The sequence below is a fragment of the Heptranchias perlo genome, chromosome 22, assembly GCF_035084215.1.
Source record: "Heptranchias perlo isolate sHepPer1 chromosome 22, sHepPer1.hap1, whole genome shotgun sequence".
Classification (NCBI taxonomy): domain Eukaryota; kingdom Metazoa; phylum Chordata; class Chondrichthyes; order Hexanchiformes; family Hexanchidae; genus Heptranchias; species Heptranchias perlo.
Genome location: NC_090346.1, coordinates 46,989,035 through 47,014,567, shown reverse-complemented (window position 1 = coordinate 47,014,567; position 25,533 = coordinate 46,989,035). Strand labels below are relative to the sequence as shown.

Sequence of the window (25,533 nt, the reverse complement as noted above, 5' to 3'; positions counted from 1 at the left end):
GAGTCCAAAACAAGGGGACATAACCTTAAAATTAGAGCGAGGCCGTTCAGGGGTGATGTCAGGAAACACTTCTTCACACAAAGGGGAGTGGAAATCTGGAACTCTCTCCCCCCAAAAAGCTGTTGAGTCTGGGGGTCAAATGAAAATTTCAAATTGAGATTGATGGATTTTTGTTAGGTAAGGGTATTAGGGGTTACGGAATCAAGGCGGGTAAATGGCATTAAGATACAGATCAGTCATCTAATTGAATGGTGGAACAGGCTCAAGGGGCTGACTGGCCTACTGCTGTTCCTATGTTCAGGCAGTGCAAGGTTAATAGGCCTGTTGCTGCACATATTGTAACGTGTTTTAAATATGGTGCATGCATACATCCTGAGATCAACTCTGTTTTACAAAAGAAAAATACTCACCTAGGGAGGGGTAGCTTTGTTTGGGTACGATTATAATAAATGTGCTGAACTATGCATTTTAATTAGGTATTGGAGATGTGACCCCATGCTCTGGAATTCCTTCCTAAACCCCTCCATATCTTCGCCTTCCTCTCCTCCTTTAAGAACCTTCTTAAAACCTACCTCTTTGTCCAAGCTTTCAGTCACTCTTTCTAATATCTCCTTCTCTGGCTGTGTGTCCATTTTTGTCTGAATAGGCCCCTGTGAAGCTCCTTGGGACTTTTTCTATGTTAAAGATGCTATATAAATGCAAGTTGCTGTTGGCCCTAAAGCCCCCCACTCCCACCCGCCCCACCACCACCATCATCATCATCATCATCATCATCATCATCATCATCATCATCATCATCATCATCATCATCATCATCATCAGTTGACTATGGTTGAATCCCCTGTGACTGTCCTTCACACCTCTTTAAGGCAAGGCCCTAAATCCCCTTGTGCTTGGGACTGTCCACGGTCGCTCATTCATTGTTCTGTACTGAGGCTGCGTCACTAATTCGTGGACTGGCTCACCCTCCATCGGGGGTCCTGCTTCCCTCCTCCAGGGGCTTGACTGCCCGAAGCCGCTGGCACTCTCTGGAGATGATCGGGTCACTTAACCACTGCCTGGGACTCAACCTCGCTGAGTCCAAAGTGTCGCTGGTATTAAACAAGATTTTGAATGCTGATAGGGTGAGATGCAGTAAGGTGGGAGGAGGCATGGAGCATAAACACCAGCACAGACCAGTTGAGCTAAGTGGCCTGTTTCTGTGCTGTGAAATTCTATGTAATTCAGTGAATTCAAGCATAAGATTTCGTGTGTGTGTGTGTGTGTGTGTGTGTGTGTGTGTGGATTCAGCTCAATGTGCACATTATTCCACTTCCACCCAAACCTACCAATGTGTGAAGGAGACAACCATTCAATTACCAATAATAAATGGAATTAAATACTCTACCATGATTTGTAAATAATTACAAGATATTTAGCTTTTAAAATTAAAAATTTGGGGGATTACAGTCACTTAATTCGAAATGTCTGAGTTCAAATTATTACTTAGCTCTATGTTATTTATGTTGCTTAATTCAAATTGTTGGATAATCCTTTTAGAACAAAAATGACAATTGTAGTCTGTGTCACAAAGATGGTAAATTTAAGGATTGAGTACTGGCTTGGGGGGAGTTAAAAATTAATTTTGGTATAAAGTTAAAGGAATAATCAGGCTATGACTCTAATTGTGATAAATTGGTATCAGTTTTTGGCATCCACTTTTTTTAGTCCTAATTTTGAACAAAGTACGCTGAGCTATAGTCCATTCAGCATGTACAACACATCATATGTAATCACTGTACAAAATAATTTAGCTTTCAAATTTTATTTAGTATTCTTGGAAGGAAATAGAGTAATCTGTTCTATGCACAATTGAAATGGTGATTGAGGTAAACAAAATGACTTACAACATGTCCTACCTGTGTTAAGCTATGCTTGAGCTTTACTTAAAGAAGGAAAAGGAAGAACTTGCATTTATATAGCGCCTTTCACGACCCCAGGAAGTCCCAAAGTGCTTTACGGCCAATGAAGTACTTTTTGAAGTGTAGTCACTGTTGTGATGTAGGAAACGCATGAACTGTGAATGTTGCCACTTTTTTATGGTTTGGTGGAAACATAATTATTCTGGTGGAACATCATGTTTTGCGTATTGACTTAGCGTGGCAGATTTTTGGTTTTATATCCGTACTGACCAACATACTGAGCTCCTGATCTCAGCTGGAACTGTCTGGGGAGGTGCTGAATGGAAGTGAGGTGCCTCCCATGAGGAAGCTGAAAGTGCGACGGTGAGTTAGCCGATATCACTCTTGTGATAGAGGGAGGGCGGGGGAACAAGGCAAAGGTGCAGAATAATAAACAAAGACCTCCCATTCTTCATACAAAGGAGAGTGGAAATCTGGAACATTCTTCCCCCAAAAAGCTGTTGAGGCTGGAGGTCAAATAGAAATTTCAAAACCGAGATTGCTGGATTTTTGTCAGGCAGGGGTATTAAGGGATACGGAACCAAGGCGGGTAGATGGGGTTAAGATACAGATCAGCCATGATCTAATTGAATGGCGGAACAGGCTCGAGGGGCTGAATGACCTACTCCTGTTCCTATGTTCCCTGCAATGTTTTCTGTGCAAATAAACCTTGTAGACTAGTTACTGGTCCCTTCTTGCGAAAATGAAATATTGAAAAAATTTGCGGTGAAATTTGAAGCTGTAATTGAATAGAGTTTAACCATAGCGCACTCCAGGAAATTTGCTATTTTTCGCATTTCCATTCGTTTCAGTGGGACGGACTACAGCTGATCTTACAAAACTGAAAGCAGGTATGGAACAAATGAGTTTGAAAAATCAAAATGAATTTGGGTTTGAGCTCATTTAATGTTGAAATGTTTGTGAATATGCTCAGAAATTACGCTCCCCTCATGGTAAAACTCTGCTATAACTCAAAACATTTCCCTGTACAAAACCATTCCTCTTTGCTGCAATGTCATAAGATCGACCTGTTCTGTAAATAGGATGACTTTTGCATAGAATTACATAGAATTTACAGCACAGAAACAGGCCATTCGGCCCAACTGGTCCATGCCGGTGTTTATGCTCCACACGAGCCTCCTCCCATCCCCTAGACTGCTTTCTAGTGCCTTTTAACCTCTGAACGTGTAAATCTGTAAATTGCAGAGGGTAGTTAGTCTATCTGCGAAATCGAATCCTGATTAAGTTTTTTTTAAATTTAGACTGCCATTTTTGCTCCTTCCAGAGATCAGATTCCTTGTTCTTTTCTCCAATTACCTGTTCAAATTAGCGAGACAGAATCAGGTTTTCGTGGCTGTGAATCATTCGTAATATTCCTCATCAGTTAACAGCATGGAAAAAAAGGCTATGTTTTTGCTAATGTATAGGTTAAAAAACATAATTGTGGCCTCAAAATCCAAGTCACAGTTTCTTTAAATTATGTTGGTGCATTGGCAGAACAGGCTCAAGGGGCTGAATGGCCTACTCCTGTTCCTATGTTCCTAGTCTCTATTTACCAATACCAGATACATTCAGATCGTTTGAAAATGCCCCCACATGTTGTATTGACTGAAAAGATTGAAATGATACTATCAAGTGGCAGAAAGTAGATTCTGCACCACATCCGATGAGATAAAATTCATTTAAGATGACGTTTTCATCTTGTAAAGGAACATTGGCCGTTACCGGTCTCTAATGTAGCTCATTCCCAAAAATGTCTTTCAGTGGGCTTCAAAAATCTTGACCTTTTTTTCAAATTTGAAAATAATAGACTATTTTAATTCTCTCCTTTTTCTCCAAAGCGATCGTGGCAGCCTATGAAAACAGCTCTCAGCATGACCCCAACTCAAATAATGCCATGCTGGGAGTCCATGCCTCTGCCTCAGCCATCATCCAGTACGGGAAGATCGCCCGTAAGCAGGGGCTGGTGAATGTGGCCCTCGATATCCTCAGCCGCATCCATACCATTCCCACCGTGCCTATCGTGGACTGCTTTCAGAAGATTCGGCAGCAGGTCAAGTGTTACCTCCAACAGGCTGGAGTTATGGGAAAAAACGAATGCATGCAGGTAGGCACCACGTTAAAAACCAGTAAAGATTCTGGTTGGACCGGTTGGTAGCAACACCTGCCTCTGGAAAAGGTCACGAGTCCGCTTTGGGTACTTCAGTCGTTGTCTGTGGTGAGGTTGTTACACGGGAGAGGGTTTGTCTGTCTGTGGCTACTGTAAAAAGTAGTCTGTCCAAGAGAAATACAGGGGCTCAAGACAGCTAAATTAGTGACCTAAAGTAAGAAAAATAAAAGCTTAAATTTGATCTCATAGTGACGAGTTGAAATGCAGTGCATTTTGACGGATAAGATTTGAAAGATATGATCTTCAGTTGTGTGTAGGAATGTAACCCAAGGGAATCGGAAGCATTTCTAAACACCTGTGTTGCTTCTATCACTGCGCAGCAAAATCAATAACTTATTAAGAGTAATTGATTGTCTGGTGAGTTACAAAACTGTCAGGGAGAGACTGCTGTTCAGAGCCTGATCAACAAAAGGTCACTAATTTAGCAATCTTGAGGCCCTGTAGTTCTTTTGGACGGCCTTTTTATAAAAGTATACTTTGTCAGCATTTTATGAATAGGAGAGTATATCGTACATTCAATCTTCAACTTTGTTCCATACAGGGTTTGGAAGTTATTGAATCGACAAATCTGAAGTACTTCACAAAGGAGATGACAGCTGAATTCTATGCACTGAAAGGGATGTTCCTTGCTCAGATTAATAAGTATGTAAAAATGTGCCACAACTTGATCTATTTGTTCGGCATTAAGGGGAATGATTTCCACTGTTTGCCATTTATAATGAATTTGTGAGTGTGTGTTTAAAGAAAGCTGTTTTGGATATGCTATAAATAGGTGGAACTCTTCCCCTGTATTGTGTCCTGCTTTAACTTGTGGATCTGTGTGTGCTTCTCGCTCGCTCGCGCATATCTCTCTCTCTTGCTCGTGCATATATCTATCTCCCTCTCTCTCTCTCTCTTTCTCGTGCACCGCTCATTCTGGGTAACCTTGAATGTCATTGATTCGATCATTATTAAAACAATTTGTGGTTTTTTTTGAGGTGGGGGGGGGGGGGGAGCATCCTATTTTCCAGCCTGGGAGGTGGTCACAACCTCACATAATCCATTGAGGAGAAAGGAAGAACTTGGGCTGCAAAAAAATCTTCCACTAATGCTGATGGTGCATTTCCCAAATTACCTAGCAAGAGATATAGTACAAGCAGGGCAAGTCAATGCCAGGTTTTTCCTTCTCTCCCAACCTTCCCCTAGTGTTAATGCCTTGCATCTATATTCTGCTTCATCTAACACTCCTGCTGGGAACTGACAAAACTCATTCAACTGAAGCAAGCAAGCTTTGTTGACCAGGAACCTCAGGGCTTAAATTCCTAACCTTGGTTAGGAGTTGAGCTGTCAACTGCTTGAGCTGCTACGCCCTGAATATATTCCTTGTTTCTATCCTCCATCCACGTTTGTCTAGTCTTAAGTTGTCATGGGAAAATCACAAGTTGCCTGTTCCTTTTTCCTATATTTTTCACATTGGTAACTCCTCAATCGCCTTTTTTTCTCCCACATTGTATAATTCTAATTAGTTTCTTTGATGAGTAATTTATGTGTCAAACAAATTGATGTTTTTAAATATGGCAATCTTAAGATTATCTTTAAAACAAAAGTAAAATACTGGGGATGCTAGAAATCTGAAATAAAAACAGAAAATGCTGGAGACATTCAGCAGGTCAGGAAGCATCTGTGGAGCAAGAAACAGAGTTAACGTTTCAGGTCGATGACCTTTCATCAGAATTTTCAACTCAAGTCCAAGATCTTGTATTTCTTATTTTCCACAATGGGGAAAGTGTCCTTAAATACATTTTTAGCAAACATCCAAGTTCAGCTGATCCCAACCTTCAGCTCATACCATACAGTTTCTTCCTTGACTTGTTTGGCATTCCTGGTCTAAGCTGACTAGTTTGGATAACCCTCTCCTGCTTGATGCATGCAAAGATACTTTGTACTGGCTGCTACATGATGTATGGTCTCTGTGGGAGCATGATTCATCTGCCAGCTTTGTGTGGGCAGTGTATCATTGATTTGAAACTTTGATATGAAATCACAGTCCTATAACTTTTAAGACCCCAGTTTTCACTGCTATTTTCAGCAGTGTTGAGCCTCCATGGCGGTGCATCAATAAATATCTCGTGATCCCCCGCTGTAAGGTACGCTAACTCGACACATTGTGTACCATGTTCGTTCCTTTGACTTTATTTTTCCAAGTGTTATTGGCTTGCCTGGTAAAACGTAAAGACAAAATGATCCGAGGGGAAACCATTCAACTTTCGAAGATTAAGTGCTACGTTCCTCAGGAAATTAGTTTTTTTTATATTCCTATGATGCAGGTTGTTTACTATTTCATGCTGCTACTGATTCTTTTCTGCAAATTTACCTGCCTACAGCTTTTTAGCATGTAAACCTCTTCCCTGTTAGACCATTGAAAGGCATTGTTTAATCATGGTGTCTGTTACAATGTTGATGCTGCAAAGACTTTCTTGTCATTATTTGGAGGTTCATAACTAAAACTGTGTTTGACAAGTATTTCAAATTGCATTTTACTCACTTTTAAGCAAACAACCTTTCCATAAAGAGAGCCAATTAAGTGTTGTGGCACACACCACGACCCATTTCAGCAATAACATTGCCAGGCATTTTGCAGTGTGACAGCTTCTCATTAATAATCCAACGGTAATAATTTTTCACTTCCTGCAACAGCATTAACCTGTAGACTGCCAACTGGCCAAGGAGAAATTACTGCTTGCTTAAGCTGTAAGATATTGCAAATTTTCAGCCCATTCACTGTGATGCTGAATCAAACTCTAATATAGTATCATACTGCTCAAGTACCAGCAGCAATTATATTGTAATAGCCCTAAACTATAAAAAAACCCACTGAAAATAAAATTAATAATAACTGCACTGTAGTCCCTCCTGTATTCCTTCATTTTCTTTTTTAAAAATTGTTAATTTTACTTTTTCCTACCTAACTGTTCTTTCCTGTACCTTATTTTTCATTGTACTAGGTGGTGTACTAAATAAGGCAATAGATGTAGAGATCATAAGAATTTATGTACCTGGGAGTACACAGAAACTAATCAAATGGCATTTGAGCTCCTGCGTTCTTGGAATCGCTATATTGCATGCTCTTTTACCATTCAGATTTAGCTTATTGGACACCCTGAGATAGCTCAACAGCTGAATTCTAGCAAATGAGTAACTTGTTTGCCAGGAAATGGCATGCTTACTTGAGAGTGCCCAGCATGCTGTGTACTTAATCGGAATGCTGTAGTTGAATTTAAACTAACAATTATATATGTTCTAGTGATAACTCTACGTAGTGGAACTAACTACAGTCAAAGTAAAAAAAATTAGATTTAATTATTAATTTTGTGTTCTAGGCACTTGTACAGTGATTGAATAGTGCATCAAAGTCTGTGTTATGAGATTATTTAACTTGCGTGAAAGACAGCCGTAAGTCACTGACTTGTGATTTGTAAGCCTTTTGAGAGCCATTAGCACTATCCACAACACACTGTCAATGACCATTGTACCTCAGCACAGAAGATGGTGACCAATATTCCTTGGAATGAGCAAATGGGAATGTGTAATTGGGAAACATTTTATACTTGCATCAAATAGATACATAGACATACGACAGTGAGTTGCAAGGCAGTATTTCAGTCAAGTGATAGTTATATAATGTCATAAATTCTGAGCGCAGAACTAAAGTGGCTTACGAATATCAGAAATCTAATGTAGTGGGGGTTGATGGAGAGGTAATTTGCTACATTAAAGAAAGAAAAAAGGAGATATATATAGTGCCTTTCAAGACTTCAGAACATTCCAAAGCGCTTCACAGCCAATTAAGTACTTTTTGAAGTGTAGTCACTGTTGTAATGTAGGAAACGCGACAACCAATTTGTGCACAGCAAGATCCCACAATACTGACCTGATAATCTGTGTTTAATGATGTTGGTTGAGGGATAAATATTGGCCAGGACACTGGGAGAACTTCCCTGCTCTTCTTCGAGATTAGAATTCTTGCTTGGGTCAGAAATTGATTTCTCTGAACTGATATTTTGCATGCATTTCTTTTTCTTTTTAATTTGTTACGTAGATCTGAAGAAGCGAACAAAGCGTTTTCCGCAGCTGTTCAAATGCACGATGTACTGGTGAAAGCCTGGGCAATGTGGGGTGACTATCTGGAGAACATCTTTGTCAAAGAAAGACAGCTTCACCTTGGCGTATCTGCCATCACCTGCTACCTGCACGCATGCCGCCACCAGAATGAGAGCAAGTCGAGGAAATATCTGGCCAAGGTGAGGACTGCTGTGCGTAGGCCAGTGTTCAGTGAAACCTTTGAGAATGGCGACGTTAAACTTAATGCACATAAAACAATAAGTCACACCTTCTGACCATGTTACGTGAAAATACTCCTGTTGAAGAGGTGTGAGTGCTTATAATTGGGATTAAATCTGTTATGTTGACTGAATTACTTGGTGCACCAGGGGTTTTACGGGACGAATTTGGTTCTGCCTGTTTTCACCTGTGCATGGGAACTTTTCCAGGCTGATTCAGCCATTAAGTTTCAATAGAAGTATTAAGTTCTGATCACCATTTCAAGTTCTCCCACTATACAGTACCATGATGTTGTAGGAATTCCTGATTTGATTACTCGATGTATGTGTTGTATTTAGCGTCATGCCGCACACTATTTGACACGTTGGATTTTACTTTTTATACAAGAATATCACGCAGGGTTTATTTCTATTTGAAGAACGGTCTTGGGCTCAGATGGTATAGATACCAAATTGTTGTACGTCATTTTACAGTAACATAAAAAGATTGCACAGTAGCATGGACTTTTAGTAACATGCTCAGCCCTCTCGTTTGGCACTTGATTTCAGCGTTCAGTGTTAAACATCCTGTAAACTATGCCCTTTATTGATTAACAGCTGTACATGAATTTAATGATGAGGCCTACATTAAAATATCTGATGTACTTTGGCAGGGATAAATTCTTCAAAGTTTTGAGGTGAAAAGTTTGTTACACTTTGAAAATGAATGGTACAGTGGTCTCAAAATACCATGGAAATATCATTTGTAAACAATTTTACAACACCAAGTTATAGTCCAGCAATTTTATTTTAAATTCACAAGCTTTCGGAGGCTTCCTCCTTCGTCAGGTAAATGTCAGGTAAAGGTAAATGTCCACATCAGGAAATATCATGTGATTGGATTTTTCATATAGACTGTGAGAGGTACTAAATCTTCCAGTTATCTAACTTTCTACCATGTTTGATCCATGATCAGTAGAAGGCCCTGCCATCACCTTCTCAAAGGCAACTAGGGATGAGCAATAAATGCCAGCCTTGCCAGCGATGCCCACATCCCGAGAATGAGTATTTAAAAAAAAAAATTGTAATTGGCTAGCAGGTGCATGTGACTCGAATCGTCCTTCATTCCACCCCGTCCCGCCATTGTGGGGTGGTCTCAAGAATCAAAAATGCGTGATTTGGGGGAACCGGGCACACGGCTCTTTGTACAGGATGGCACACTGCGACACTCTGACGCTGTGAGCTGACTAACTTTTTTGGTGAGGACGTAACTCTCAAATAGGAAAGTTTTAATTTATGTCTGCATTTCCCAGGTCCTGTGGCTGCTGAGTTTTGATGATGAAAAGAACACGCTAGCAGACGCGGTGGATAAGTACTGCATTGGCGTGCCACCCATCCAATGGCTGGCCTGGATTCCCCAACTCTTGACATGCTTGGTTGGCTCGGAGGGCAAACTTCTTCTCAACCTCATCAGTCAAGTATGTGTATGTGCTTGTGAAAGTTAACATAATCTTCCAATCATCCTTAGATACCAGAGGACTGGAGAATTGCAAATGTTACACCCTTGTTCAAGAAAGAGTGTAAGAATAAACCCAGCAACTACAAGCCAGTCAGTTTAACCCCAGTGGTGGGGAAGCTTTTAGAAACGATAATCCAGGGCAAAATTAACAGTCACTTGGACAAGTGTGGATTAATTAAGGAAAGCCAGCACGGATTTGTTAAAGGCAAATTGTGTTTAACTAACTTGATTGAGTTTTTTGATGAGGTAACAGAAAGGGTTGATGAGGGCAATGCGGTTGATGTGGTGTATATGGACTTCCAAAAGTTATTTGATAAAATGCCGCATAATAGGCTTGTCAGCAAAATTCAGGCCTATGGAATAAAAGGGGCAGTGGCAGCATGGATATGAAATTGGCTAAGTGACAGGAAACAGAGTAGTGGTGGACTGGAGGGAGGTATCCAGTGGTGTTCCCCAGGGGTCGGTACGAGGACCACTGCTTTTCCTAATGGATATTAATGACTTAACTTGAGTGTACAGGGCACAATTTCAAAATTTTCAGATGACACAAAACTTGGAAGTGTAGTGAACGGTGTAGAGGATAGTGATCGACTTCAAGAGGATATAGACAGGCTGGTGGAATGGGCGGACACGTGGCAGACAAAATTTAATGTAGAGAAGTGCGAAGTGATACATTTTGTTAGGAAGAACGAAGAGAGGCAATATAAACTAAAGGGTACAATTCTAAAGGGGATATATGTGCACAGGTCGTTGAAGGTGGCAGGGCAGGTTGAGAAAGCGGTTAAAAAAGCATACAGGTTCCTGGGCTTTATAAGTAGAGGCATAGACTACAAAAGCAAGGAAGTTATGATGAACATTTATAAAACATTGTTTCGGCCACTACTGGAGTATTGTGTCCAATTTTGGGCACCGCACTTTAGGAAGGATGTGAAGGCCTTAGAGAGGGTATAGAAAAGATTTACTAGAATGGTTCCAGGGATGAGGGACTTCAGTTACATGGATAGACTGGAGAAGCTGGGCTTGTTCTCCTTGGAGCAGAGAAGTTTAAGAGGAGATTTGATAGAGGTGTACAAAATCATGAGTGGTCTAGACAGAGTAGATAGAGAGAAACTCTTCCCATTGGTGGAAGTGTCGAGAACCAGAGGACACAGATTTAAGATGATTGGCAAAAAAATCAAAGGTGACGAGAGGAAAAACTTTTTAACGCAGTGAGTAGTTATAACCGGGGATGCACTGCCTGATGGGGTGGTGGAGGCAGATTCAATCGTGGCTTTCAAAAGGGAATTGGATAACTACTTGAAGGGGAAAAATCTGCAGGGCTACGAGGAAAGGGCGGGGGAGTGAGACTAGCTGGATTGCTCTTGCAGAGAGCTGGCACGGGCTCGACAGTCCAAATGGCCGCCTCCTATGCTGTAACCATTCTACGATTCTAACATTGAGCTTTGGGTTATCATGAATGAATGAGGAAAATCTTCTAACTCACAGATTAAGATATTTATTATCAAACTTTTCCTCATTCATCGAATAAATTCTGTCTTCATTACTGAATGTATCTATATAAACCATTTAACACCAGAACTTGGTTAATGTGAAGGACCAATTCTAAACAAATCTATTCCATATGTAATGCAACATTATACTAGTATTTTAATATGTTACAAAATTTCACTGTTCAATTTGTCAAAAGAATCCAGCATCTTGGAATCACAGTTGCTCCTACAGTAGTTTATTAATCCTCTGGCATTTCTGTTATATATTTATGTACTTACCACAATCAGAAAGCTTATTCCTGGGAAAGGTTTAAGTATATTCTCGGGAATAGGTTCTTTACAATTGCACAGTTTACCATAGCTAAACTGCAAATTTCTGAAACTGTAGATTATAGAAAATTGGGACTGATTTTAAACCTTTTCCACTATCCTGTTAAATGACTTTGATCCTTCAGTGTGTTAATGAGGAAAATAAGATTAAGGAATAGAAGTATGAGAAAGTGGGTAACAGAAGAAGCAGGCTTCTGAACTGTTCAATTTGTGTTAAACTGGCGAGGTGGGAGATATCATGTATATTATATTGTTGCACAGACTAGGCTTATATGTTGCACAAACTAGGCTTGTATTCCCTTGCATATAGAAGATTAAGAGGTGATCTAATTAAGGTGTTTAAGATGATTAAAGGAGTTGATAGGGTAGATAGAGAGAAACTATTTTCTCTGGTGGGGGAGTCCAGAATAAGGGGACACAACCTTAAAATTAGAGCTAGACCGTTCAGGGGTGATGTCAGGAAGCACTTCTTCACACAAATGGTAATGGGAATCTGGAACTCTCTTCCCCCCAAAAAGCTGTTGAGGCTGGGAGTCAATTGAAAATTTCAAAACTGAGACTGATAGATTTTTGTCAGTCAAGGGTATTAAGGGATATGGAACCAAAGCGGGTAAATGGAGTTTACGCAGCCATGATCTAATTGGCTGGCAGAGCAGGCTCGAAGGGGCTGAATGGCCTACTCCCATTTCTATGTTCCTATATCAGGAATGTAAATCATGTTCATAGGAGGAGGGTGAGAAGATTTAATGCAGAAAACTATCAAGACTATTCCGCATTTGATTAGCATCTGCGATGACTCAGATTGTTGCAAGTTAGAACTTTTTACATTAAGTGGCTATTTCTCACTTTTGTTGCTGTGTTCACAGTGTATAAGATTACACTGTAATAATCAAAGCCAGCATGTAATGTTGGGCCCATTGGGAATTGTGGCCTAATTTAAAGACTGGTTGATGTCATTATGTGTGTTTCTTTCCCCCCTCAATTATCTGCATGAATGCTGTGCTGATCCAGGTATTATGCACGTACTAAATTGTGTAGAAATATGATAGCTGGGTTTCACCAATTAATGGCTGACACAAAATTAAAGCAGTTTTAGCTGTTTTGTAATGCTTTTATCGAAGGCATCAATTAAACTTGGAGAGTAATGAAACACATTCCACTGAAATTGTTGATAAAACAGGAAGGATCAGGATTATACTGTCCATCTGACCAGCCCCCCAAATTAATACAGCTCAATTGCTCACTCCCTCATATATCTATCCAATTCTCCCATAAATTCCACATACTCTGCCTTTCTGCCTTTCTGAGTAGCCCTATAGCTAGTCAGTTATTAGCACAAAGGATGTCCTTAAATAAACCTGCAAGTTCCTGTTTATATAAAAAAAAATCGTGATGTCTGTTAGTAACTCCATCCAGTCTTACTTTCCAGAGGTCCTTTTATATTAGAGCTCTAAATGGAAAGGGAATAGTGGGATTATTAATTTAGAGTTTCTGTTTGTCATGGTTTTGTTCCCAGCTTTTGCCAGTATAACTGTAAGAAGTGTTTTTTCTGGGCATTCGTCCTCATTTGACAATGCGGGATAAGTACGTTATGAAGCACTGTAGATACATTAAGTGCTAAGTTGATAGTGTTTTTTATTGCTTAGTTATAAGTGGTCTTTTCAGGCTCATTGTTTCTATCAGCTTATATAAGATTATACATCACTTATTGGGTGCCTGTCTGTATTGGAAAGTGTGTCTAAAATGTCCACTTGACTTAGTTGGTAGCACACTTGCTGCTGAGTCAGGAGATTGTGGGTTTAGGACCCCCCCCCCCCCCAGACTTGGTACAGAATCTCGGTTGACGTTTCCAGTGCAATATTGAGGGAATGTAGCATTGTTTGAGGTGTCGTTGTTCGGACTATGGCCCAATTTGCCTTGCTCGTTTGGACGCTAAAGAACTATGACACCACTTCAAGAGCAAGGGGATCGTCCGATGTCCTGACCACCATTCCTCTTTCAACCAATCAAAAACAGTGCTTGGGAAAAACAGGTGACTTTGGAGCTATGATTCCCAAAGTTCTCCACCACTGGGGTTTTCCTCACCTCATATCTGGGTCTGTTATAGACTCATTGATCGAGATTGATCGCCATGATTAGTCAACAACCCCATTATTATTCTATCATGTGACTACCAGGATGGTGGAAGGCGCACTTTTTCGTCTAGCAATCCCTATGTTCCTATTTAGCTGATCATTCATTTCATTTTGATATCGTGCTGTGTGCAAAATGCTTTTGCCTACATGACTCACTTCAATGTAATTTAATAGTTTGCAAAGAGACATTTCCAAAAGGCTCTATATAGACAAGTCTCTTTTTAATGCCCATATCTTTTTGTTTCTTTAAGGTTGGAAGAGTGTATCCCCAGGCTGTCTATTTCCCAATCAGGACGCTGTATTTGACACTGAAGATTGAGCAGCGGGAACGCTATAAAAGTGGTAAGGCTTTGGCCAGTGTGGACATGGGTTGCTTTCACCTGGATCCCAAGCCTGCTAGTGCAGGAGCGCAGGGGCTGTCGCAGCAGTTGGACATTTTGGGTAGGAGGTCCTTGGCACCATGCTTCCCTGGCTATTGGGTAGGGGCAAACTGCAAGTGAAGGTTTATAACATCGGCAGTTGCACTCTTATCTACTCTGAACCACAGAATCCTCCAAAAACCTCCAGAGACCTGCTCAGAGAACTTCTGCATCTTGCCTTCAGGGCCTTTCAATTCTCTCTCCACTTTACATCCTTTTTTAAAACTCGACGCATTAATTCAATTTTCTACATTTTGGCTATGAAAAAAATGTTTTAACTGCACTTTCAAGTTTATCTAATCATATGTATATTCCCCTTAGTGTAAATGTTCATGCTTTTGCTGGGTTTCATGTCAAAACTGTAGCCTTGTATTAATACAAGGACTTGATAATCAATGACATTCACCTCAGAAAATGTCCCTAACAGATTGTGGTGCCCAGTTAAAGATTATTTGACCAGTTTCCAATATAGTTACAGAAGCTTTGTTCAGGATAAGTAATCGGAGGAAAATGTATCCAGCCGCCAATGTGATTAGGACACTCTTAGTTCCCACCGAGACATTTTCAATGTTTCATGTGTTGGTACTGCATCACCTGTTACTGGGTCATTGCAAAAGCTGAGAAAATTATAGGCAATCCTCAAATTTCCTTGTAAATATTGGGTTATTGGTTCCATCAGTGAAAATTGTACAGAGACTTTAAATTAGAATTATTTTTAATGGCTTGATTTTTTTTTTAAAGGGACTTTGATGGCAGCATTCTCGCTAATATATATTTTTTGGTACAATAGCGAAATATTCCAGCAAGTACAACAAAACGTTAGACTTCCATCATGCTCCTCAAGTACAGAGAGAGGCTGTGTCAGAGAGAAGGGTCTTTTGATGGCAGGGAGGGAGGTGACAAGTTAATGAGAAAGGATAGACATATCGTACGGAACGTGCTACTTTCTGTACACTAAAGGGAATTAGAACTAAAACTTTCATGGTTTTATTTTGATGCAGGTTTGCAGCAAGTATTCAAAAGGTTAATAAATTACATTTTGTTTTTGGTTTATATAGTGATCAGAACTGAACCATTTACAGTTTTACCTGAGGTAGAGATTCCAAAAAAAAAATGTTCCCTCACTATTTCAATCCCTCACACACCAAAGATATAATATGTGCAGTTATCTTTACCTTGTAAAGATTAACTTATTAAGTGACTGCAGCTTTGTACAAGCTGGATTCCGAATATAAAGAAGTCTTTTAATAATTCCTTTTTATAGGCAGCAGTGCCCTTTATTATCTCCGAGGCATTGCGGTTATTAGGAATGAAGCTTTGAGTATGAGGCTCTCGAGCTAATGGAGAAATGTAGGTCATTAAATCAGAAAGAAGGCTTTGCTGAGAAGAGAGGATGATGCTTGCTCTGGAAGCACTTGGATGGCATGAATGTGAAATCTATTGATAAGTATTCTAAATCCTTGGGGGAAAATGTAAATTCCAGTGAATAATGCACGCTTAACTTCTTATTGACAGATCCTGAACTGGGTTTATATAGCTAATAAAAATTTGATTTATTTATGTCTGTGTGATAATAAATATATGTATGTATGTGTGTGTCTGTGTGATAATGTATGTATGTTTGTGATAATAAATAAGTTTGTGTGTTTGTGAGATAATAAATGTGTGTGTGTCTGTGTGATAATAAATGTGTCTATGATAAATTTGTGTTTGTGTCTGTGTGATAATTGGTGTGTGTGTGTGTGATAATAAATACATGTGTGTATGTGATGTATTTACATATATCTTGCATTGTGATGACATTTTACCAGTACTGTATAAGTTTGTATTCTTGGGATAAGTTGAGATACAAGACAAACTGGGGGAAAAACAGTGTTCCGGATTTGGAGGTTGTTAAAACAACTGTCCGGAAGCTTAACAGGAAGGGACTGCTGAGGACACATTTCTCTTTGTTGCAGACTCGGGACAACAGCAGCCGGGTTCAGTCGGCACTCAGTCTCACTCGGCCTCCGACCCTGGGCCAATACGAGCCACCGCGCCCATGTGGCGCTGCAGCCGGATCATGCACATGCAGCGGGAGCTGCACCCGACCCTGCTCTCATCCCTGGAGGGCATCGTGGATCAAATGGTGTGGTTCCGGGAAAACTGGCATGAAGAGGTTTGACGATTCTTTCTTTCTTCCAGTGACGAGAGCCTGATCTGTCTTGACTTTTTTTTTTGAGAAATGCCTGAAGATAATTTGTATTCATTAGCATTAAAGTTAAAACACAGCTGCTCTTCAGTGTATTATATTTAAGCTTGCTTTGCACAAAGGTGCATCTCCAAGGCACTGGGTATTTGTTGTGAAGAAGGCAGGGTCGAGGGGCCGAATGGCCTACTCCTGTTCCTATGTAAGTCAGGATTTCTTTAATTGATGATTAAACTTGTTTAGTCTTTAGCTCCTCCTTTTGGCTTTCTTTCTATTTTCCTCCTCTTCCCCCTCCCCGCCCCCCATTTTATCCCTTCTTGTGCCAAAATCCCTGCCCTCACTTGCAGTGGGCAGGTGTCATGTTCTGTCAGGACTGCATGGCAATTGACAACTTGGGTATGGATGAAGGTGACATGAGTTGGCCCAATCTCATAACTAGGTGAAGCCTCCTGTCTGCTAGCAAGGTCAGAGGTTAAGGGGGGGGAAAAAACCTGTTGTTTTTCCCCTAACAGGGTAGTGGAGCAAATTCCCAGAGGATTCAGCCTCATTTAGTGCCTTTAAAAAGGAGCTGAATTGCGATCTGTTGATATCTACTGAAAATATATGTGGTTATCAATGCTGCGTAGAAGCACACTCTGCAAGGATTTTCTTGGCAGAATAGTGTCCCCCTCTAGATTTTTCTTGCATACGTCTTTCTTCTGTCCAGCATTGATAACCACATTTTTTCTCTTAATTGACCAACTGCGATCAGCCTCTTTTCCTCTATTTGTCCTTCAAAGTATTCACATAGAATTTCATTTTTTTCTTTATTACGATGGGGATTTTTTTTTTCAAAAGCTGTCTCTCGTTCCTCAAGTCAGATCATTATTTGACCCACTAATTTTAGATGTTGTCTTTGAGAATTATTGGTCAATGAAGCAATCCTATCCTTCATTTCTATGCTGATCCTGCCTTCAGGATGCTGGTTACTTCACCATAACTGTGGGATTTGCCCGGTAACCATGGGTCCACAATGACCTAATTTATATGTACTTGGCATAAACGGGTACTGATCCAAGTGATATTAAATAAGCAAGAATGGTCTGCTTTTCTAGAGGGATGAAGTTGCTCAGAAATATCCACAGTAATTACGAGAATGAGCAATGCAATTGAAGAAATGGTTTTACTAGAAGCTTGGAACGGGGGGAAGCTGTTACTCACTGATAAGACCAGCTATATCTGCATGAGCTGGCCTTTATGTTGTAGCTTCAAAATTTAAAAAAAGAGTAAATACTCTACTTGGCATCTTGCCTCAAGTCCAATTGTCCATCCCCCCACCCCCCCCCATCCACCCCCTCTTCCCTTCAGGGACAAGCCGCACGCTTCCTGTTGGAGGATAGCAGACACAGATGTGCATGCAAAATGTTTATGCCTATAACAGAATTCAAGGTAAAACCGTAACACCACTAAATCTGTACGTCAAACTCTTGTAGCTAAACTTAGACATTACACGGTGGAACATTTATCGGCTTTCCAATTCTCCACCTTTTTTTTTATTATCTGCCACAATTTATGTGGGACAAAGCCTTGCACAAGATGTCACCTCATTGCACATCCCATTATAGTTCCATTACGTCTCCTTTTCTTAATGAATATAAATCAAAATAATTTTCTTATCTGCACTGTGCTTCTCTTCACTCCCGTGCTCAGGGTATTGATTGTAGAACAAATATTGGGAACCAATGATTATCCACAGTTTCCGTCATCCGCCAATTATTGGCAAACAACGGAGATTCCTCTGCAATTTCACACCGCCTGTTTATAGAGTGAAATGTTAGTTGAAATGTTATTTTAATGCCATTAGTGCATTTGATGCACTTCACTGCAGCCTGATGGACATGCATTTTCTCACCCCCACTATTCCTCACTTGGCCATGTTCTAAGACCTGGCTGAGGAGTACACTGAGCACGGACAAAGTAGCTTTCTCTCAGAGTACAACGATTGCACAGCAAGCCGCAACCTGCCGATTTTACATGCCCTGGAGACTGGTTCAAGAGCAAGCACCAATAGGCCTAGTGATAGGTTGGACCCATCAATCCATTGGGAAATGCTGCATACATTGGATAGAACTTGAGAACATTTACTTTGATTGGGTTGGGGTGGGTGGGGGGAGAGACAATTTGCATGGTAATTCTTTTGCCTTGATTAAGAATATTTTTAAGCTTTCCGCTTACTCTTTTTATTTTACTGTGGATTCTTTTGAGTATTAAGTATCTAGCTATCTTGTCAAAAAGGCATTTTCAATATGGCAATCAACTATATTCTTGGAAAAGCAGACATTTCAATTGAGCACCTAATGTTTCAGTCACTTGCAACATAATAGTTCAATCAGACAGTGAAACCTTCACTCAGTGTCCTGACTAGTTTGCAGAGCTCCTAGAATGTGAATTGAAAGACATGTTGAATGTACTTCATTATGTATGTAGCCCAGCGATTTTATTGTTTTATCAGTTGTATCGCGACCTATTTTGGAAAAAAGAAAGACATACGTTTATATTGCGCCTTTCATGATCTCAGGACATCCCAAAGCGCTTTACAGTCAATTAAGTGCTTTTGAAGTGTAGTCACTGTTGTAATTTAGGAAATGTAGCAGCCAAGGTCCCACAAACAGCAATGTGATAAATGTTTGTGATGTTAGTTGAGGGATAAATATTGGCCAGGACACCGGGGACAACTCCCCATCTCTTCTTCAGAATAATAGAGTCATAGAGTTATACAGCACGGATAGAGGCCCTTCGGCCCATCGTGTCCACGCCGGCCATCAAGCCCTGTCTACTCTAATCCCATATTCCAGCATTTGGTCCGTAGCCTTGTATGCTGTGGGATCTTTTACGTCCACCTGAGAGGCTAGAAGGGGCCTCGGTTTAACATCTCATCTGAAAGACGACCCTCCGGCAGTGCAACGCTACCTCAGTACTGCACTGGAGTGTCAACCTGTTTAGCTTTTTCAAAGGGTCGGTAACCAGTGAAGGCAGATTTATTGTAATTGGCAAAAGAGCCAGAGGCGAAATGCGGAGAAATTTATGCAGCGAGTTGTTATGATCTGGAATGCACTGCCTGAAATGGTGGTGGAAGCAGATTCAATAATAACTTTCAAAAGGGAATTGGATAAATACTTGAAGTGGAAAAATTTGCAGGGGAATGGGACTAATTGGATAGCTCTTTCAAGGAGCACGATGGGCCGATTGGCCTCCTGTGCTGAATCATTCTATGATGCTAAGTCTCTGGAGGGGGGCTTGAACCTACGACCTTCTGACTCCGAGGCGAGACTATTAAGGAAAGTCCTTGCTGTGCATTCTGCCATAATAGCTAAATGTTTTTTTTGGTACCTAGGTGTTAAGGCAACTACAGCAAGGACTGGCGAAGTGCTACTCTGTGGCTTTTGAGAAGAGCGGAGCTGTGTCTGACGCCAAAATCACGCCTCACACCTTAAACTTCGTCAAGAAGCTGGTGAGCACTTTCGGAGTCGGCCTCGAAAACGTGTCCAACGTGTCCACCATGTTCTCGAGCGCAGCCTCCGAGTCCCTGGCGAGGCGGGCTCAGGCCACAGCCCAAGACCCTGTCTTCCAGAAGCTCAAGGGACAGTTTACAACAGGTGAGGAAAGCCTGTCTCCGTTTGCAACATTATTGGGCAGTCATTAGTTTAAAAGAAAGACAGACTTACATTTATACAGCTTTTTTATCCCCCCCTCAAGACCCATAAAAGGAATTCATATCTAAAATTAAGATTCCTCTGACATCCCAAATCATGTTCTGAAGGAGGCGAGTCAAACTTCATCAATTCAGTCTTGTTTTCTGAACCCTGAGACAGCATTGTTGTTTAAAATGATGATTCACAGCGACGTTGCATTGCATTTCAGTCTCTGATGATTTTTCAGATGGGTCCAATTTTTTTTTTCTCCCCTCTCCTCCTGTATGTGCTGACTCGTGTTGAGTATAGTTCTACTTGCCCTCTGTTGCCTTGCCCAGTGCCATTCTTCATACAAGAATCTAGACAAAGTGCGAAAGGCATGCTACACTGTGGGTGGGCGTCTGAGCTGAGCTTGATCTGGTCCCCATCTGGCGTTCACACATGCAAACTTACCCGCAGGGGCTATTGGATAGTGACCAAGAACAAAAGCCCTGGCTGAATCTCCACTGCTAGCTTAGGGGCACTAAAGTTGACTTTAATATCGATACCTAACTCAGCTTAGACTCGGGACTGTACAGCGGAGGATGCGTACATAGTATTCCTTATAAATGTCTTAGTTTATATATTTTTTTTACTAGTTCATCATTTATTCACTTTATGGCAGCAAGAGATATATCAACTGATTTGCACATGGGGGTGGTATTTGCATCTGCACTTGATTTGTCCTTTTCAAGCAAGGAGAGCTTTTGCATGGATGTTGTATTTGCATTGTCAGTGGCACAATGGGAGGTGTTAGAATGCAGTTTCTTTATGCCCTTTAAATAACATTAAAGAACTTTCCATTTTATTTACGGAACATAGAAGTGTTTAGTGATTTACCAACATAGAATTTACAGCACAGAAACAGGCCACTCAGCCCATCTGGCCTGTGCTGATGTTTATGCTCCACATGAGCCTCCTCCCACCCCTCTTCATCTAACCCTATCATCATATCCTTCTATTCCTTTCTCCTTCATGTAAAGTAACGTAGCTACTTTAATGTGGCATTAAACGTCAGCGCCAAATGTAATTTCTATCCTACATAATTTTTTAAAACAAGATGCCCTCATCACTTTAACTTTAAATGTTGACCAAAAAAAAGTCTGATAGAAGAAAAAACCCACTAAAATGGAGAGCACATTTCAGCAAAGCTAACATGCAAAACTTCACCGATTCCGTACAGTGTAGAAATGAGGAACTTGGTGAGTGTTTAATTAAAAGCATCGTGATGAGAGTTAGTGGGTTTTATGACAGAAGCAGATTTTGTATTTTTTTTAAACTGATATATTAAGCTTTATAGCAAAAGTTAATTTTTTTTATAATGGCTTATATATATATATTAAAAAATTACTATTCATGTTCTTTGAAATGTTATAAGCACGCTCCTTCCAGTTGTTACAAAGCAGATTTTCCTTCAGTTTTCAATATAATTAAACAAATATAAAACTAGCTTGTATCAGAAGTGGGAGCAGTAGAATGCATAATTTATTCCACTCATCACTTCATCTCTAAAAGATAAAGAAATAAAATGGGGGTACAAATAGCACAAAGCCTGTGTATTTTTTAATAAACCTCCTGTCTTGCAGGAGATGGCTATTTTATATTTACTTTTGCCTAGTTGGAATACCTGTTATTTTGGGGCTTCACTCACCTGGTAGTTCCTTCGATGATGCGGGTTATGGGCATACGAAAATGACGGGCAGGAAAACTGGTCCATCAAGCCTGCCCTACATTCATAATGCCAGGAGCATCATGACTGGACACTTCTCCCCCAACCCCTGCAGCCAAGTAAGCTCCTGGGAGAGGCAAAAAAAACAGAAGACCCAGGGCCAATAAGGGAAAAATACTCTGGAAAATTCCTGTCCGACACGTTTAGGCGATCAAAACCAGTCCAGGGGATCACATGGACAAATGGTCTGTTATATGACCATCACTCCATCAATGATAAATGAGATATTTAACCTAATTTTAGGGTAGGGTGTGATCTCTTTACACTGTAAGACTTGGGGTATCAAGGGTGTCCATGGGCTATGTTTGTACCATCGAGCCTTGGGTGGGGGGGGGGGGGGCCAGCATAAAAATTTTAAATCTATGTTCCCATTAACTTGCATATATCTCAGGTTGCCGTTACAAACTAATCTCCTGGGAGAGGCAAAAAAAAAACCCAGGGCCAATAAGGGAGGGGGGGTGGAATATCTGGAAATTCCTCTCCAACCACCTCGGCGATCGAAACCAGCCCAGGAGATCACAATGACAGTGGGTACGTTAACTGTTAATCCACTCACCTAAATGTGTCCTGTCCTAAAGCAGCTGCTTTGATTGACATGGTCGTCGGCAATTCATGCTCTGGGGGCCACCTGAGCTGGAGAAGGAAGTCAGCGCACGTTGGTTGAATAAGCAGCAGGGCACTTTCCTTCTCCTTGAACAAAAAAAACCACTTGCGTGATCTGTTTTATTCATGTTCTCCACTGGGTTGCCTCTGTGCAAGCTGCGTTGCATGTATAAATTATGACCTGAATGACAGCAAGAAAGCATTTACATAGCACCTTATTATGTCTCTGAAATGTCTCAAAGCACTTTGTGCAGTGAGTTACATTGCATTGGAGTGCAGTGATATTTCTGACGGCAAATATGGCAGCCATTATGCACCAGCTGTGTCTCACAGATAGCAACGAGGTGAATGACCCGACACTTTGTTTTGTACTGGCGTTGGCTGAGGGAGGAATGTTGGCACGACACCGGGAGAACTTCTTGCTCCTCTTCAAGCAGTAGAAGGTTGTGGGTTCAAGTCCCACTCCAGAGACTTGAGCACAACACCTGGGCTGATGCTTCAGTGCGGTACTGAGGGAGTGCTGCATTGTCGGAGGTGCCGTCTTTCGGATGAGACGTTAAACAGAAACCCCTGTCTGCCCCCTCAGGTTTACTTAAAAGATCCTACGGGCACTATTTCAGAGACGAGCAGGGGAGTCCTCGGAGTTCTGGCCAATATTTATCCCTCAACCAACATCACCAAAAAAAAGATTATCTGGTCATTATCGCATTGCTGTTTGTGAGACCTTGCTGTGTGCAAATTGGATGCTGCGTTTCCTACATTACAACAGTGACTACACTTCAAAAGTGCTTCATTGGTTGTAATGCGCTTTGGGACATCCTGAAACCGTGAAAGGCGCTATAGAAATGCAAGTTCTTTTTTTCTGGGATATGTCTGTATTTCCAAATGAGCCACTAGGTGGAGTATCCCACCATATCAAATATATATTTTGAACTTAACAGTTAGTGAATCAGGAAAGGTGCTATTCTCCTAAGTGGCAGGACCTAGCACAGAAATAAACAACTATAAAATGAGGGAAAGAAAAGGCAATTAAAACACAAGTGTGACTCTGGGTGTCACTTGAAGTCTGATAGCTCAATCTGCCTACCAGCGTGCGCACAGCCCAAAATCTGTGTGGTTCATCATCTTCTGTGTAAAAACGGCTGGAATGGGGGCTTATTTTCAGTCAGGGCACTGTGTAAATGGAGGATCTGATTGTACTCTCCTGAAAGTAGCTTGGAGTCATGAATGTGACCTACATAGCTTGTGCACATTTATTTGGTATGATGTACTCTCTGAGGCACAACAGTTGCATGACAGTAAATAATGGGACTTCTGAACCATATGATTGAATTTAATGGACAATGGTCACCCAGCAGAGAAATAACAGTGAAGCAGTTTGCATGTTGGTGATTGTTCAAAAATTACTGGGGGGATCAAAATATAGACAATATTGGGGGGGGGTTTTCATCTTGTTTGGGAGACGTTTGAATAATTTTCAAAATTTGTTTGCACTGACCTATAGTCCTGAGGGGGGGTTTCCTGCATCATTTTTATATTTCATCATTTCCGTTCCGGGCTTAGCAATGGATTTTATTGTTTGCCCTTGTGTCTGCTCGTGCTTTGAATCAAATTAATTAAAAAAGTGTATGCTAATTAGGACTGAACACGAGAGGTGGTTTAAGAGCTGCTAAAGTGGGAGATAGAAAGATCTGAAGCAAAATATGACGGCTTTTAAAGCATTTGCGGATTTTTAAATTCTCATCAAAGTAGAATGTTTTTCCGCTGGCGTTATGGAGATTTCCGATATCTTTAATTTGGCCCTCGTTAGCGGACTGCACATTCTCTGATGTTTAAGCACTGTGTACTGTTTACAGTCTTACTATTGCGTTTTCACTTTCCTAACAAAACATTTAGGTGCTTTGATAATGGAAGCAGATTCCTTCCTGGAGTCATTACTTCTGAGACTTTGGAGAATATCATCAGATACAAACCATTTTGGATAAGAGAACTAAACACAAGAGCTTGGCAATAGAGGGTTTTGGCCAAACGACTATTGTTTATTTCTTCCCAAGACGAAGGAACAGTGGTTGGAGGGGTGATGTGTATTTCTGAATAGAACATTTTGTAAAGGGTCTGTTTTTTCTCCAGGCAGTGCCAACCCCCTGTTCTCAATTTAAATGTTAGGATATATGTCAGGGTCACCAGGAGTGACTCCATTTTCAATCAGAAAACAAAATAATCTCCCCTCCTCACCAGTGGGGTCCATGTGACCCCCTCTCCCCCTCAACATACCCACAACCCATTGTCTCCATTATGTCACTGAAGTTAAAGCAGGGTTGCAAGTGATGAGAGACACATGTAAGTCTACAGTTATCACTCTGCACGATGACTGAGTAGAATATGTTTCCACTCCAGGTCTTGAATGTACTGTTAAACATCGACACATCGAAGGCCAGTGTGTGCCAGTATATGGGACAATGCCAGAAGTCGGTCTCACCCCTGCATGAAAATGGATATCAAATGAGGCACCTCGCCCATCCAGTGGGGCATGACAACACCCATGTAATTCTGCGCGAAACTAATGCAAGGACGAAAATTTAAGTGTGCTAGGGTGTAACGGAATAGCCCTATCGATTTCATGAATCTTTGGAACCCACTTTAAAAAATGGTCTGTGGCAGCATTTTCTAGAATACCCCACAGATTTCCACTGATTCTGGATATTGCTGTGAAATGCCCTACGCGCACTCCCTTGTCCCAACAGTTCAAGGCATCAACAAAACAGCCTTAAGGAAAGTCATTTTGTTATAACCCAGTAGTCTTGGTATGAATCTGTCTTCTCCTCTTCAGTGTTACAGTTACTGTTCCTGATCTTTGGATGTTGACGGGCATGCCAACGCACAATGTGACCTTTAGGCAGTCAGGCATAAAGATCCTTCCTCATTCCTCCCTGTCAGAACAGAGAATCTCATTTGCAGGTTAAAAAACCTTTTCCTCTGCACCTTTCACTTTGACTGAAAGC

General features: G+C 40.9%; 1 protein-coding gene across 2 annotated transcripts in view; it reads left to right on the top strand.

Moving 5' to 3' along the window:
- Positions 1–25,533, top strand: part of trrap (transformation/transcription domain-associated protein) — a 174,911-nt gene that overhangs the window by 131,814 nt on the left and 17,564 nt on the right. The window contains exons 59-66 of one of the 2 annotated variants that reach the window (XM_068003487.1): positions 2,753–2,791; positions 3,782–4,047; positions 4,652–4,752; positions 8,189–8,390; positions 9,722–9,886; positions 14,134–14,224; positions 16,260–16,459; positions 19,863–20,124. In XM_068003487.1, the coding sequence (XP_067859588.1) occupies positions 2,753–2,791; positions 3,782–4,047; positions 4,652–4,752; positions 8,189–8,390; positions 9,722–9,886; positions 14,134–14,224; positions 16,260–16,459; positions 19,863–20,124 (1,326 nt within the window). The remainder of the gene's footprint in view (positions 1–2,752; positions 2,792–3,781; positions 4,048–4,651; positions 4,753–8,188; positions 8,391–9,721; positions 9,887–14,133; positions 14,225–16,259; positions 16,460–19,862; positions 20,125–25,533) is intronic. The other variant, XM_068003488.1, reaches the window with a different exon arrangement.